Here is a 12,468-nt window from a genome sequence, read left to right on the forward strand (position 1 = left end):
TGCCATGCCGATGCTGGAAACCGAAACAATGCGCCAATTTGCGCATTCGCAGATCGAAAGCAAATTGCATTACTCAGCATACCAGGAAGCATAGATGCTTGGTTAGTTTCCTGCGCTGCTCGGGTGTTGCGTCCTGGCAGTTAGATGGGCCTAGTCTGACGCGACTGACGTCTCTGAGAGCTGTTACACTATGTCAGAGAATGAGCCGCTTCTTCAGGCGTTCTGGAGCGAGGTGGACTCAAACGAGATTAGTTCTGACACATTTGCCTGCGCCACAGCAGAGCAGCTTCAGCAGCTCTACCCTAACCAGGTACGCATAAACATGAATGCCCCATAGGCAGTTGATTAAGCACTCCACATAGGTCGGGTTCCGAGTGCGCCTGCACGTGCATGCCGCAGTCGCACCCACCAACCCATGGCCCGTTGCATGCCCACAGCTCTTACAATTCCTCAAGCACCATGGCGTCAAGAAGCTTGGCTCGGCGCGCGTGCCGGCCTCGGAGCTGCAGAGGCTGGGCCTGGGGCCGCGCTCACGCACGCTAATGCTCACACGCGGCAGCGACACCCTCACCCTGGACTGGAAAGCGGACTGGGGCGTGACGCCACTGCCTGAGGAGGGCTCTGACACCGGAGCTGAAACAGATCACGGCAATGACGCTGTTCGCAGAGCCCTGTCCGGCTCTGCGACCGGCGCTGCCGCGCACACGGCGCCGCCAGCTGTGGTGGTCGCGGTGCCACACACCGGACCGGCCCAACACCAACACCCGCAGCGACACAGTCGCGATGACCAGGAGGCAGGGCCAAGCCGGGGGAGCGGCGACGCAAGCAGTCGGGGAAAGAGCCTGTGGGGCCAACTCAGGTGCGCAGAGGCTGCTGTCCGCGGCAGGAGGGCGTGCGGTCCCGGTATGCAGTACCACCCAGCCAGGCCACCCGACGCATCCAATGTGCGTCTCTGCATGCCAGCCCGCACCTGACCAATATCTCTGTACGCGTGGGGCCACCTTGAACCTGGAAACACGCAGGGCGATGCAGGCGTGTGGGCACCTCGCCGGCCAGGGCAGCTGCGCACACCACGACGCGCAGCCGCGCCCGCCCGCGCTGCCGCCGCCGCCCACGGTGGTGCTGGAGGCGTACGTGGTGGCGGTGCGGGACGCGGCGGCGGCGGGCGAGCGCGGCATCCTGCGGCCGGTGCTGCGGCGCTGGCAGCTGGGCAGCTGCTCGGCCGGCGCGTTCGGACTGCCCGCGGTACAGGTGGGTTGCGGCTAGGTGCGGATGAGACCCATCAATCAAGCTGACGTAGAGCCCACCTGATTGTTTGAGCAGCCTCAACACGCGGTGTTGGGGAATGGATTCAAGGCCATGTGCAGGCACTGTGCGTAACCTCCACAGCTGTTCTCCTCTTCCCAAAAGCACCGGTACCCCAACCTTCCCATATGGTTGGTTCACTGGCTCCCCGCGCACGCCCATACATCCACCTGTGCCGCCGGCCGCCGCCTTGCTGTGCTGCGCTGCAGGCCATTGTGAGCTACAAGTGGGGCAAGTTCGCGGGTGCGCTACTGGCCAAGCAGCTCGCCGCCTACGGCCTGTGGCTGGGCGCCTTCACCGGCTTCATGCTGCTGTTCACGTCGGACGACGCCGCGGTCACGGACTTCGAGCTGCTCAGCACATGGCAGGTGGGAGTATGTTGGAGTGTGCGGGAGTAGGCAGGAGTAGTAGGCGGTCGCGCTGCTGACGTGCCTCATCCCCACACCTGCGCACCTGCGCGCCTCTTGCCCACCTGCGCACCCGCCTGCGCACCTGCCTGGCTTGTCCACAGGGCCGGGCCGCGTGTGTGTGCGAGGCGCTGGCGCTGCTGGGCATGTTGCCGTTCCTGCTGGGCGAGGTGGCGCTGCTGTGGGCGTACGGCTTATGGAACTGGCTCAGCGCCTGGAACCTGCTGGACGCGACCACCTACGGCTTGCAGGTGGGCGAGGGGCGGAGTGGGTGGATGGCGGAGTGGGCGTGTGGGAAGGGGAGTGGCGGTGGCCGTGGGCGCGTGGGGGCCATTTGAGTATGAGTGGTAGCGTTGAGTAGCTAATGGGTAGGGGCCCAGGGCCATTGGGGCAGTAAACGGTTGGCCACTCCGCGCTGCATCCCTTGCTGTATCACAAATGCAAGTGTATGCACGTGCACAAGCATCCACATAAGCCGAACTGGTCCCCTGCCACATGTACGTCCCGCCACCCACTGCCACCTACTGCCACCCACTGCCAGATCACCATCACGGTGCTGCACCTGGGCGTGTTCACGGACGGGCCCTGGCGCCTGACGCTGGCGGTGGCGGTGCAGGCGGTGCTGCTGGCGGTGCGGCTGACCTACTTCAGCCGCGTGTTCAGGTCCACCACATTCGACTTCATGGGCGCACTACAGGTAACAGGCTACTCGACTGCTGGCTTTGTAATGTCGTGCGTCTGAGAGACGCACAAGTGAAGAGGACTGTACCTGGCTATGTTATGTGTGTGTTTGAGAACGGGAAACCGGCAAATGTTACAGGAATGTGCGTGTGTATGTGCCTTCCCCTGTGGTAATCTAGCACACACACACACACACACACACACTGTAAGAACACACACTTGTGCTGTCCTGACACTTGCGCTCTCTAACACACACACACACACACACACACACACACACACACAAACACAAACACACACACACACACGCACGCACACACGCCTTCCCCAGGCCGTGGCTCGCGAGGTGGGCAGCTACCTGGGTGTGCTGCTGCTGCTCATGTGCGGCTTCGCGGCGGCCTTCTACACCGTGTTCCGAGACGACCAGGCCACAGAGGGCGCCTTCAATTCGCTGCCGGTCAGCTTCATCACCATGATCAACTACGCGGTAGGTGGGGCATACGTGGGTGGGTGCATGAGTGGGTGGGTGGGCGAAACCTTGGGATCGACAGGCGTGAGGCGTTGGGCAGGGTGGCATAGCGTGTTGGGGTTCCCAAAACGGAATGGGGTGGGTGCGTTTCATCTTCCGTACAAAACCGTGCAAGATGTGCATGAGAGGAATGCAGCTGGTGGGCGGCATGGCAGGCAGCAGTGTGGCGGCGTAGCGACGACAAGGGAGTGTTAGGCGTGGTGACCACGAGCGGTGATCAATTGCCTTGTGACGGATCGTTGTCTTCAATATACCAAATGTTTCCTTGGCTCTTGTCTTTGCAACGCATGTTGAAAGTGCAGATTAGTGGAGCAAGCTATTACATGCAGTAAGTGGCGTTGAAGCATGGGGATATTCCGAATCAAACACAGATTGAACCAAGGGAACCAAGGGACACACGGGCAGAACCAGCGGCGGTCGCGATGCCAAGCGCATCATCTTGAATCTGCGGGAGTCAGGTCCTTATGCGCGTCACAAGGGTTTACCAAGCGCGTCTGCCCCTTTCCACCCATTCCCTCCCACTCTCCCTCTCTCCCTGTTACCCCTCCGCAGCAACTTCCTGTCTAGCAACTCCCCGGCGGTGGCCATCGGGTTGATCATGGTTTATCAGGTGCTGGTGTCCATGATCCTGATGGGCCTGCTGACGGGTATCATGACAAACGCGCTGTCGCGGGCCCAGCTGCAGGAGGCAGTCACCACCATACTCAAGCGCGCACAGGTACGTCCGCGTCACGGCAGGCGGCGGCAGCGGCGCCCCCGGCGGCACCTTCTGTGGGTTTGGATGGGAAACTGCAGCTGTAGGCGTGACGGTAGGCACCGAGTGGGCCCGTAATGTCGCCTTAAGGAACGTCGTTGCTGTCCCCCCATGCAGAACTGACGCAAACACACACACACACACACACACACACACATACGCGCCCATGTGCTGCAGGTCATTGACGAGCTGGAGGCGGTGCTGCCCTTCACGCTGCTGGCCCTCACGGCCGTGCGGCGGCGCGGCCCGGGCGCCGTACACACACTGCCGTACATCCACGTGCTCCGCGTGGACCCACACAGCCGGGACGAGGAGGGCGCCGACGTGTGGCCGGCGGCGGCGGCGCAGCTGGGCGTGGTCGGGCCGGGAGTGGCGGCGGGCGGCGGCGACGCCAGTGTTGGGGGTGGAGGCGGCAGCGTGCGGGGCTCGTCGCCGCCCAGGCCTCGCGAGCCCAACGATGCCCTGCCACGGCCCGTCTCCTCGGCAGCCAGCTTGGGCGTGGCGGGCGCTGACGGTGCGTGCGGGGGCGCGCCTTGGCGTCGGCTGAGTGCGGCGCGACGGCGTGTGTGCACGTCCACTGTACAGCGGGTGGGCAGCTAATTAGTACACGTGGCCAGTGCCTGAAGGCACGGACGGGTCGGGCGGAGCATGTTCTGCTCCTCTGGGGGCTTGGGGTGCTGGCTGCTGTTAATTATTACTTGTCTGCACACTTGTTTGAGTTCAGTGCAGCAACTCGTGTGTCCGGCGTGTGCGCCCTGTGCCCCCTCGCCGCGGTTGCAGGTGCTGTTGAGCGGCTGGAGGGTCAGGTGCGGGTGCTGGAGGGGCAGCTGGCGGAGGTGCGGGGGGCGCTGCAGCAACTGCTGGAGCTCAACAGCGGCATGCGGGACATGCTGATGCGGGCGGGGCAGGCGCAGGGGCAGGCGCAGGGGCAGGGGGTGTAGCAAGCGCAGGGGCAGCAGAACGGCGGCGGGACGAGCAAGTGAGGCAGGTCGGAACTAGCAATGTGTGGGGTGTTGGCGACTGGATAGTGTGTGCAACGCGGGACAGAGGGGCAAGGGCGGAGACTCGTGTCACAGGCTTGGGTTGGGGCCCTTGGCTATGACGTGTGGCGAACTTGCCATCAGTCACGCTAGCATTTGGCAATGCCTACTTCAATAGCGGGGGATGCCTTGCGACGGCCATGTTGAGGCACCGAACCTACACGTGACAGCTGCAAGACGCGTCAGGGGGCGTGTGTGGGATGCGTGCGGGAGGGTGTGGGTACTGTGACGAGGGGCGTGCACGTTGAAGCGGAATGGGCAGGCATGCAAAAGGGCGGGCCTGACCCTTGCTGGCGAATTCCAGTACAAGCAAGAGCGGAGGGTCAAGGGTATTACAGAGGGCGTGCACGTGCTCACGACTGGTCCAGGAGTGTTTCAGGACCTGATGCCGCGGGCTGGGATCGGCTGGGATGTGGAAGTGCCGGCGTGTGCGAGTGAAAGGCAGGTTGGTGAAGTCCCGTAGGGTGCAGCTGATTCCAAGAACCCAGCAGATGGTAGACAATTTGCAACGGCAGGTCAGGAGTGCGCGGCCGGGATATGGAAGTGCCGGCGTGTGCGAGTTCTGTTGCCAGGGCAATGAGACTGGTAGGGTGCGGCGGCCAAGCTTGTGTTGGACCTGGTTGGACCCGGTCACCCGGGTCGGTGGAAGAATGGACACAGCACAAGGTACATGGTTGCAGACTTGCAGGGTGCTAGGTCACGAGTGGCGAGCACGTGTCATTAGCTCGACCGCCCTGCTCCAGACCTCGGCAGCGTGCTGTGTCGCTAACTGTGTCATGACCTGGCGTGTGGCCGTGCATATTGTGTGACGGAGTGGTTTGGGCGTGGTTTTGGCGAGTGGGAAGAGGGGAACATGCCCGAGGTTGGTTGGCCCGACACGGTGTATGTATTGCATGGAGGCCCGGAGTACGGGTGAGCAGAGAGAGGATATAGGTCTCGTCTGAGAACTGCTAGAGCCGCCTCTCATTCCAATCCTAGGCGCATAGCCTTAGACCGTTCAATGCGAGGGACCCGTCCTAGTGGATGTTAAACTCTTCGGCAATATTTAAGCCAGAACGTGATCATCTTGCGCCACCCTCTCGCTCCTACGCATGTGCTCCCGGCCGCCTACGCCGTGGCCAACACGGCCACTTGCAGTTGCCGATAGAACAGATCTGCAAACATCGAGTCGCTGTCAGGCACACGAAACTTTCAGTGTCCTATATCATAGGGTGCGACAACTGTTTCAACGCTGATCTTGCTCCGTGCAGCATTAGTTCTCTTGCACACACACATATACATGTTGACTACGCTTTCTTCAACACGAGTGGTGACTACCCCAGCGCTCGAAGCCACCTGCACCTGCAGCCAATCACCCGGCCCCGCCGCGCACACACGGCGGGGCAGGTAGGTCCCTTGCTAACGTACCCGCACCCGGTCATTCATTAATGCTCTGGGCGTCTCGCCTTTGCAACCACTACACAGTCCTCACACAACACAACACCACAGCGACAGCACAGCCACTGCCAGCACCTGCAATGCTACATCCACCACCAGCTCATTTCGAGCGGGCCGAGGCCCTTAGTCCCACGCCCACATGCGCCGCCGTCGCCACCACGGCCGTTGCTGTCGTCTGTGAGGCCGGTGGAATCAGCTGCCCCCCACTCACCCCGCCTCCGCCCGCCCCCAGGCCTCCGCCTCCACCGCGCAGCCCCTCGTCCTTGGGCAGCACCCAGTGCATGGCCAGCAGCACGATGAAGGGCGTGGTGAGCAGCGACAGGGCCGTCACGCCCAGAAGCAGCATGTACACCTGCAGGCGGGCGGCGGCGGTGGTGGTGGGGTGGGGGGTTGGCAAGATGGCACAGAGAATGGGGTGGCGTGCGCTGGAGAGGACTAGGAAGGCACCACGCAGGACTATGTGCATGCGAGCGATGCGATTATATGCTGGGCGTGCGAGCGTGTCCTAGACGAGGGAAGGGATCCGCACTGTGCTGCTCACGCTCTACTACTTATCCGGTTTGGTAACGTGCTTGAACCCCAGCCCCACCTCCCTCCCCTTTCCCTCCTCCTCACCTGCAGCGGCAGGATGCCCTGCTGCACGGCGTGGCTCAGCAGCACGAACGCGAACTCGCCCACGTGCGCCATGGACAGCCCCACCGCCAGCGCCGTGCGTAGCGGCACCGAGAAGCCACGCACCACCGCCGCCACCAGCGCGCCCTTCACCAGCACCACCAGCCCCGCGCCCACCGTCAGCACGCCCAGGTGGTCCAGCAGGAAGCTGCAGGGGCGGGGCGGGGCGGGGCGGAACGGGAGGGGGGGGGGCGGGGGTCCAGGCCATGGCGAGTTAGAGGATAGCGGCGTTGCACACGCGCTCCGGGGTTAGGGGCGAGGTCGGGGGCACACGCCGGAGCTGCTTTCCCGACGGCTGGACGGCTCGAATCGTTTGCGCACCCACCCCCTCGGATGCACCCCTGATGCACCCCTGATGCACCCTCGCCTCCCCTCCCAGCTCCGCTCCCCTCGCCTCCCCTCCCCTCTCCCCTCCCCTCCCCCCTCTCCCCTCCCGCTCACCGCGGCGACATGATGAGTCCAATGCTGGCCATGAACAGCGCCACAAGCACATTGCGGGCGCTCTCAATGCTGTAGTAGGCCGCCAGGGCGCCCAGAGACCGCGTGCGCGCCTCGCGCTCCCGCCCCTCCCGCACCTCGCGCAGCCTCTCTCGCTCCCTGTCGCGCTCTCGCTCGCGCTCCCTGTCTCGCTCCCGCTCCCGCTCCAGCAGCTGCTCCCGCTCCCGCACCCAGTCGTCCAGGTCCCGGTCGCTGTCCTTGCTCATCATCGGACCCAACGTCAGATGCCCATCCCCGCCGTCACCACCAGCGCTACCACCACCGCCTCCACCCAGGCCGTAGCCGCCAAGGCCCAGGCCAAGCCCGAACCCTCCGCCTCCGCCGCCGCCGATGCCTCCGGGCGGCCCGCCGCCGCCCGAGGACTTGAGGCCTCCGCCCCCGCCTCCGCCTCCCTCCGAGGACACGCCCGGCGGCGGACCTATGCCGGCCATGGGCGCCATGGAGCCCATGGAGCCGCCCATACTGCTGGCGTGCGCCAGGCCACCGCCGGACTGGGGCAAGAAGTCAGGAGGAGGGGGGTTGCAAGGATTGGTACAGAGAAGGGTGGGGCAGGTTGGATACCAGGATACCAGGATACCAGCCCAAACTAAACCGAACCCGATGCAAAAGAGCGAGGAGGCGCGTATGGCCCAGGGGAGGGGTACCGGTATGTGCCCGAGCCCAACGACATCCATTTCAATAGTCAAGGAGTCGTCGCCTGACCCAGATGGGAATTGCAGTGCGAGCAGGTGGTGGGCACGCCGCGGGGACAGCACGGATTGGCGCGCGATGGCGACAGGGCGAACGGAGTGAGCGCTGTACGGCACACATGGAATAAGCACCAGAAAGATAATTAGCCCCCCCACAAGCACTACCCCCACACGCCGCCGCCCTGCAACGCACCTCCAGGCCGCTTCCTCCCCCTCCTCCTCCGGTCCCAATGCCGTCGCCTCCGCCGTTGTTGTTGTGGTGGTGGCTGGTTGCGTGCTGCCCCAGCCCCTGCGTGCCTGTGCCCGGCCCCAGCGCCACCGCCATCATCACGCCCGCCAGGAAGGCGCCCAGCTCGGACGACAGCTGCAGCTCGTGGCTCACCACGGCCACGCCGCAGCAGAACGCCACCAGCGTCAGCTGCACCAGCTCGCGGGAGGCCTGAGGAGGGGACAGGGAGGGGTTGTATATAACAGCCCAAAGCAAACCAAACCAAGCCAAACTAGCGGAGGGGGTGGGGGGGGGGGAGAACGGAGTGATTGAATCACAAGTGTGAAGTGTCGACGTCGGGGGCGGGCCCGGAAGAACGTGAGAGGTGGCTCAGAGGTGGCTGATGGAGCGGGTGTCAGGGTGCACAGCACAACGGCTGCCACTCCAACCACCCCGCCTAGCTGAGCTCAAGCCGCACGCAGCCATCCGCCGCGCCAGCAGCCCCCCCGCCCCGCCCCAGCCGGCTCACCCTGCGCTGCATGAGCTTGAGTGCGGGCGGCAGCAGCGTCTTTGCGACCGCCAGCGCAGCCGCCACCGCCAGGCTGAGCTTGAACAGCACGCCCAGCACCATCAGCACCACACGGCCCTTGGCCTCCGCCACGTCCGTACCTGCAGCTGCAGCGGGGCGGGGCGGGGCGAGGGGGAAGGGGGTCAGGGCGGAGCAGGGGGGGTAGCTGTCCATGAAATACGTGCAGGATTGAAGCGGGAAGCTGTGTGGGCCAAAGCACGCCGACGAACAACCCCTGATCACAAACACCACTCGGGGATGCCCCTAGGAAGGCAGGGGCACGGGGCACGGGGCACGGGACACGGGGCAGGGGACAGGCGCTCACCCAGCCCCGTGGAAGCCACCATGGGTGCCGGCGCGCCCTTGAACACGGGCAGCAGCGCAAACATGACGCCCACCATGCAGTCCTGAGCGGATAGGGGGGAGAAGGGGGGTGGCCGTTCATGTCAAGAACGGAGTGATTAAAGCTACAACTGTGCCGACGTCCAGGCGGGGTTGCGGCGTGTGGTGTGAGGCTCAGGACACAGCCCGGCTAGCCGCGGGAAGCCTGGGTGAAGGAGCCCCTCTGCTGCTGCACCCCTCCTCCCCGCACCTGCAGGATGAGGGTCCCCACGGTGATCTGGCCGTAGGCGCTGCTGCTGCTGCGCATCACCTCCAGGCACTTGACCACCACGGCGGTGCTGCTCATGGACAGCAGGCAGCCCACGAAGATGCCCTGAGCAGTGTGGAGGGGGGGAGGGGAGCAGCGGCGGTGGCGGTGGTGTTGTGGTGGTGTCCGTGCGAGACGGGGGTGGGTGATTCGTGTGCCGCAGCCCTCAGGTCTCAGTGCTATCGCAGAGACCAAGCACATGGGCGTGAGCGCGGTTGTAACTGCGGCTACGGGAGGGTGTGCCCGCCACGACACACACACACACACACACACACACACCCGCGCACCTGCCCTGGCGGCGCGCCTGCCGCCGCCGCCACCAGCCCACCAATGAGCGCTAGCAGCAGGATCTGCAGCGTGCCGCCTGTTGTGTGAGGGGGGGGGTGCAAGGATGTTTGGAAAAGCGGTACAGGATGGGGGGGGGGTTGTAAATACCAGCCCAAACTAAACCGAACCCAATGCAACAGAGCGAGGAGGAGATCGTGGCCTATGCTTGACAACGGGATGGCACGCGACAATAGCAGAGACCCCAGGCGTCAGCTTCAGGCGAGCGGCCACGCAGCGTCGGCAATGAGCGTGTCCCAAACCTCAGCACCATCTGCCCCCTCCCTTACTCTTCGTCTACCGCCTCCTACCTCGCATTTGTTACTTTCTGGGAGTGGCAAAAGCACTCCTCCCTCTCCACCTGCCCCCACCCGGCCTCGCCTGCCCCCCGCCACTGCCCGCCCACCCCTGCCTCGCACGCCCCCGCCCCCTGCCTCGCACGCCCCCGCCTCCCGCCTCCTGCCCCACGCACCCAGCACCGCCACGCCGCCCACGGCCCGCAGCTTGCTGATGGACAGCTCCAGCCCCAGCCCGAACAGCAGCAGCTGCACGCCCAGCTGCGCCAGCGACTCCACCTGCACCAGCTCCTGGGGGCCGGTGTGTGTGTGTGTGTGTGGGGGGGGGGAGCAGGCAGCGCGGGGCAGGTGGGGTCAGCGTGGGTGACAGGGCTGCGTGTGTACATGCGTGTGTGTATGTGTGTGTGTTAAACAAAAACAAACGGAACAATATCGCCATACACGCGCGCGAAGTATGTGTGTATGTGTGTGTGTGTGTGTGTGTGTGTGTGTGTGTTGCATGGACGGCTATCCCCCCTACGCTAGCGCCTGCGCGCCCCCGCGCCTCACCTTGACCCAGTTGAGTCCGCCCGGCCCCACCACCGCGCCGCCAATGAGGTAGCCGTTGATGACTGGCTGCCGCACCGCCTCAAACAGGCTGCCGAACAGCTGCGGGAGGGTTGAGGATATGAAGTCTTGCGATCAGACAAGGGAAGGGGTCAACACACGAAGAGCGTATGTGTGCGCAAGCTAGCGCCGCGGGGCGAGGCTCGGCAGGGCCTCCCTCCCCTCCCCTCCCCTCCCCTGCCCTGCCCCCGCCTTCCCTCCCCTCCCCTGCCCTGTCCTCTCCCCGCTACCCACCGTGGCTGACACCATCAGCATGGCTATGTCCGCAATGAGCTGCTGGTCCAGAGTCAGCGAGGCCACACTCTCCCTGTGCACGCACACAGGCAGGCAGGGGCGTTTGGGTGGGATGAGAGGAGGTTCGGGCGATGCGGGGTTTGAAAGGTCGCGGAATGGAGCGGTATGGGTGTGGGGCGCTTGGTGTTGCAGCAGGCAGGGTGGCTCTTCTGGCCGCTTGGCAGGTGGTGGTGGCGGTGGTGGTGGTGGTGGTGGTGGTGGTGGGTGATGGGGGCAGCCAAGGCAGGTCGCACACACAGCTGAGCTGCAGCCCTGGCGCAAGCCCCGGCGCCCCGTCCCTTAGGCAGCCAAACCCAAACGCAAAACCGTCGTTGCGCTGCCTACGCACTTGGGTTTGGAGAGGACGAACTCGTTATCGTGGGAGTCAATGATGCGGTCCACGTCAGTCGTGGCGGCGGCGGCCGCCGCCGCGGCAGCGGCAGCCGCGTCTGCCGTCGCCACGGTGGTTACGTTTCCGCCGGTGGGCACCACATCAGTGACTCCTGTGTCGCCTGCCGAGGTGGTTTCCTGAGCGTCCTGCGAGTCCGTGCTAGAGCTGCCGACGCTGCTATCGCCGGCATCGCTGGTGGTCGCCGCTGCCGCAGCGTCGGCCGCCGCTGCGGCGGCCTCGGTGGCAGCGGCCGCAGCCGCGGCTTTCCCCGTTATGCGCACAACGGTTTCCAGCTTTGTCTGCAATAGCCGACAGTGACAAGAAAAAAGGTTGAGTAGGTTTCTGCAAGGGCCAATCGTCATTCGCCAGCGCCAATGGTCAATCGCCAGAGCCAGGGCTGTTGCGTGCTGGCTGTTGCGCAAGATAAGACCTTCAAGGGGCTGTGCATGGGTGCGTGTGTGTTTCGCCTGAGCGCGCTTCCCCGACCCTACTGTCCAGCAGCCCATCGGACATTCCAAAGCCATAGCACAGCGGCCACAGATCATGCTTCGCGCCCCGAGCTGCGCGGCCGCTGGCCGTTTAGCCTGTAACCGTTGCGGCCCACACCCGCCACACCTCTTCGCCTCCCTGCTGCACGGTCGCGTTGAATGCGACTCCCTTGCTGTCCTCAGCAGCAGTTTCCTTGGTAAACTCTTTTTGAAGCGCAGCGTCCAAAATCTGCGCAAGAGTGCCGGTCCCCTCTGCACTAGGACTCGGGCTTGCACCAGCCGTCTCATTCTTGTCATCTTGCTGCTTCAAATCGCTGAGCTTCACGATGGGACCAGCAACGTCATCGTTGCTCGATGCAGCGAGGCTGCGTCGCGCTGCGTGATGCTTCCCATCGCTCGGGTGCACCACAAGGAGCAGAAAAAGCACAGAGAGGCAGCTAAAGTTCATCGGTACATCTCTCGGCTATTGCGGTAAATGTTTTGCGGTTAATGGCAAACTGCCTGGTCTTTTCCAGGCCCTGGCCAGAAGCGCACAACCTGGGTCAATTATCAATCAACCTTAACCCTACTGTTACTTGGATGGGTATCAAGCACAGGTTTCTTGGTTTTCATGTCAGAATTTTGAGCCCCATTCCGCGGAATGAGAAAGGCGG

The 12,468-nt window shown here is 64.1% G+C and overlaps 2 protein-coding genes across 2 annotated transcripts; one reads left to right on the plus strand and one right to left on the minus strand.

The window, feature by feature from the left end:
* The first annotated feature begins 82 nt into the window (after positions 1–82).
* Positions 83–5,584, plus strand: CHLRE_12g493050v5 (uncharacterized protein). Its single transcript, XM_043067950.1, has 11 exons — positions 83–310; positions 438–859; positions 1,023–1,251; positions 1,515–1,673; positions 1,817–1,963; positions 2,254–2,409; positions 2,725–2,880; positions 3,225–3,250; positions 3,475–3,640; positions 3,854–4,190; positions 4,457–5,584. Exons 1-11 carry the CDS (start codon positions 191–193, stop codon positions 4,615–4,617), a joined length of 2,079 nt encoding a protein of 692 aa, XP_042917957.1. The 5' UTR covers positions 83–190; the 3' UTR covers positions 4,618–5,584.
* Positions 5,585–5,586: 2 nt separating this feature from the next.
* Positions 5,587–12,392, minus strand: CHLRE_12g493000v5 (uncharacterized protein). Its single transcript, XM_043067949.1, has 13 exons — positions 11,943–12,392; positions 11,286–11,626; positions 10,898–10,970; positions 10,607–10,705; positions 10,234–10,348; positions 9,725–9,801; positions 9,381–9,503; positions 9,114–9,195; positions 8,750–8,895; positions 8,206–8,451; positions 7,267–7,814; positions 6,769–6,973; positions 5,587–6,505 (listed from the first exon to the last, which is right to left on the minus strand). Exons 1-13 carry the CDS (start codon positions 12,261–12,263, stop codon positions 6,254–6,256), a joined length of 2,628 nt encoding a protein of 875 aa, XP_042917958.1. The 5' UTR covers positions 12,264–12,392; the 3' UTR covers positions 5,587–6,253.
* Positions 12,393–12,468: the final 76 nt, after the last annotated feature.

This window comes from Chlamydomonas reinhardtii, chromosome 12 (assembly GCF_000002595.2).
Source record: "Chlamydomonas reinhardtii strain CC-503 cw92 mt+ chromosome 12, whole genome shotgun sequence".
Lineage (NCBI taxonomy): Eukaryota > Viridiplantae > Chlorophyta > Chlorophyceae > Chlamydomonadales > Chlamydomonadaceae > Chlamydomonas > Chlamydomonas reinhardtii.

Bases quoted from the DNA above. Each gene is read 5' to 3' on its own strand.
- CHLRE_12g493050v5 (XM_043067950.1), top strand. From the start codon at position 191: ATGTCAGAGAATGAGCCGCTTCTTCAGGCGTTCTGGAGCGAGGTGGAC. The intron at 1,674-1,816 runs GTGGGAGTATGT...GCTTGTCCACAG, and splicing joins AGCTGCTCAGCACATGGCAG to GGCCGGGCCGCGTGTGTGTG. The intron at 1,964-2,253 runs GTGGGCGAGGGG...ACCCACTGCCAG, and splicing joins CGACCACCTACGGCTTGCAG to ATCACCATCACGGTGCTGCA.
- CHLRE_12g493000v5 (XM_043067949.1), bottom strand. From the start codon at position 12,263: ATGAACTTTAGCTGCCTCTCTGTGCTTTTTCTGCTCCTTGTGGTGCAC. The intron at 9,196-9,380 runs GTGCGGGGAGGA...CTATCCGCTCAG, and splicing joins TGGGGACCCTCATCCTGCAG to GACTGCATGGTGGGCGTCAT. The intron at 8,896-9,113 runs GTGAGCGCCTGT...GCCCCGCTGCAG, and splicing joins GGTGGCTTCCACGGGGCTGG to CTGCAGGTACGGACGTGGCG.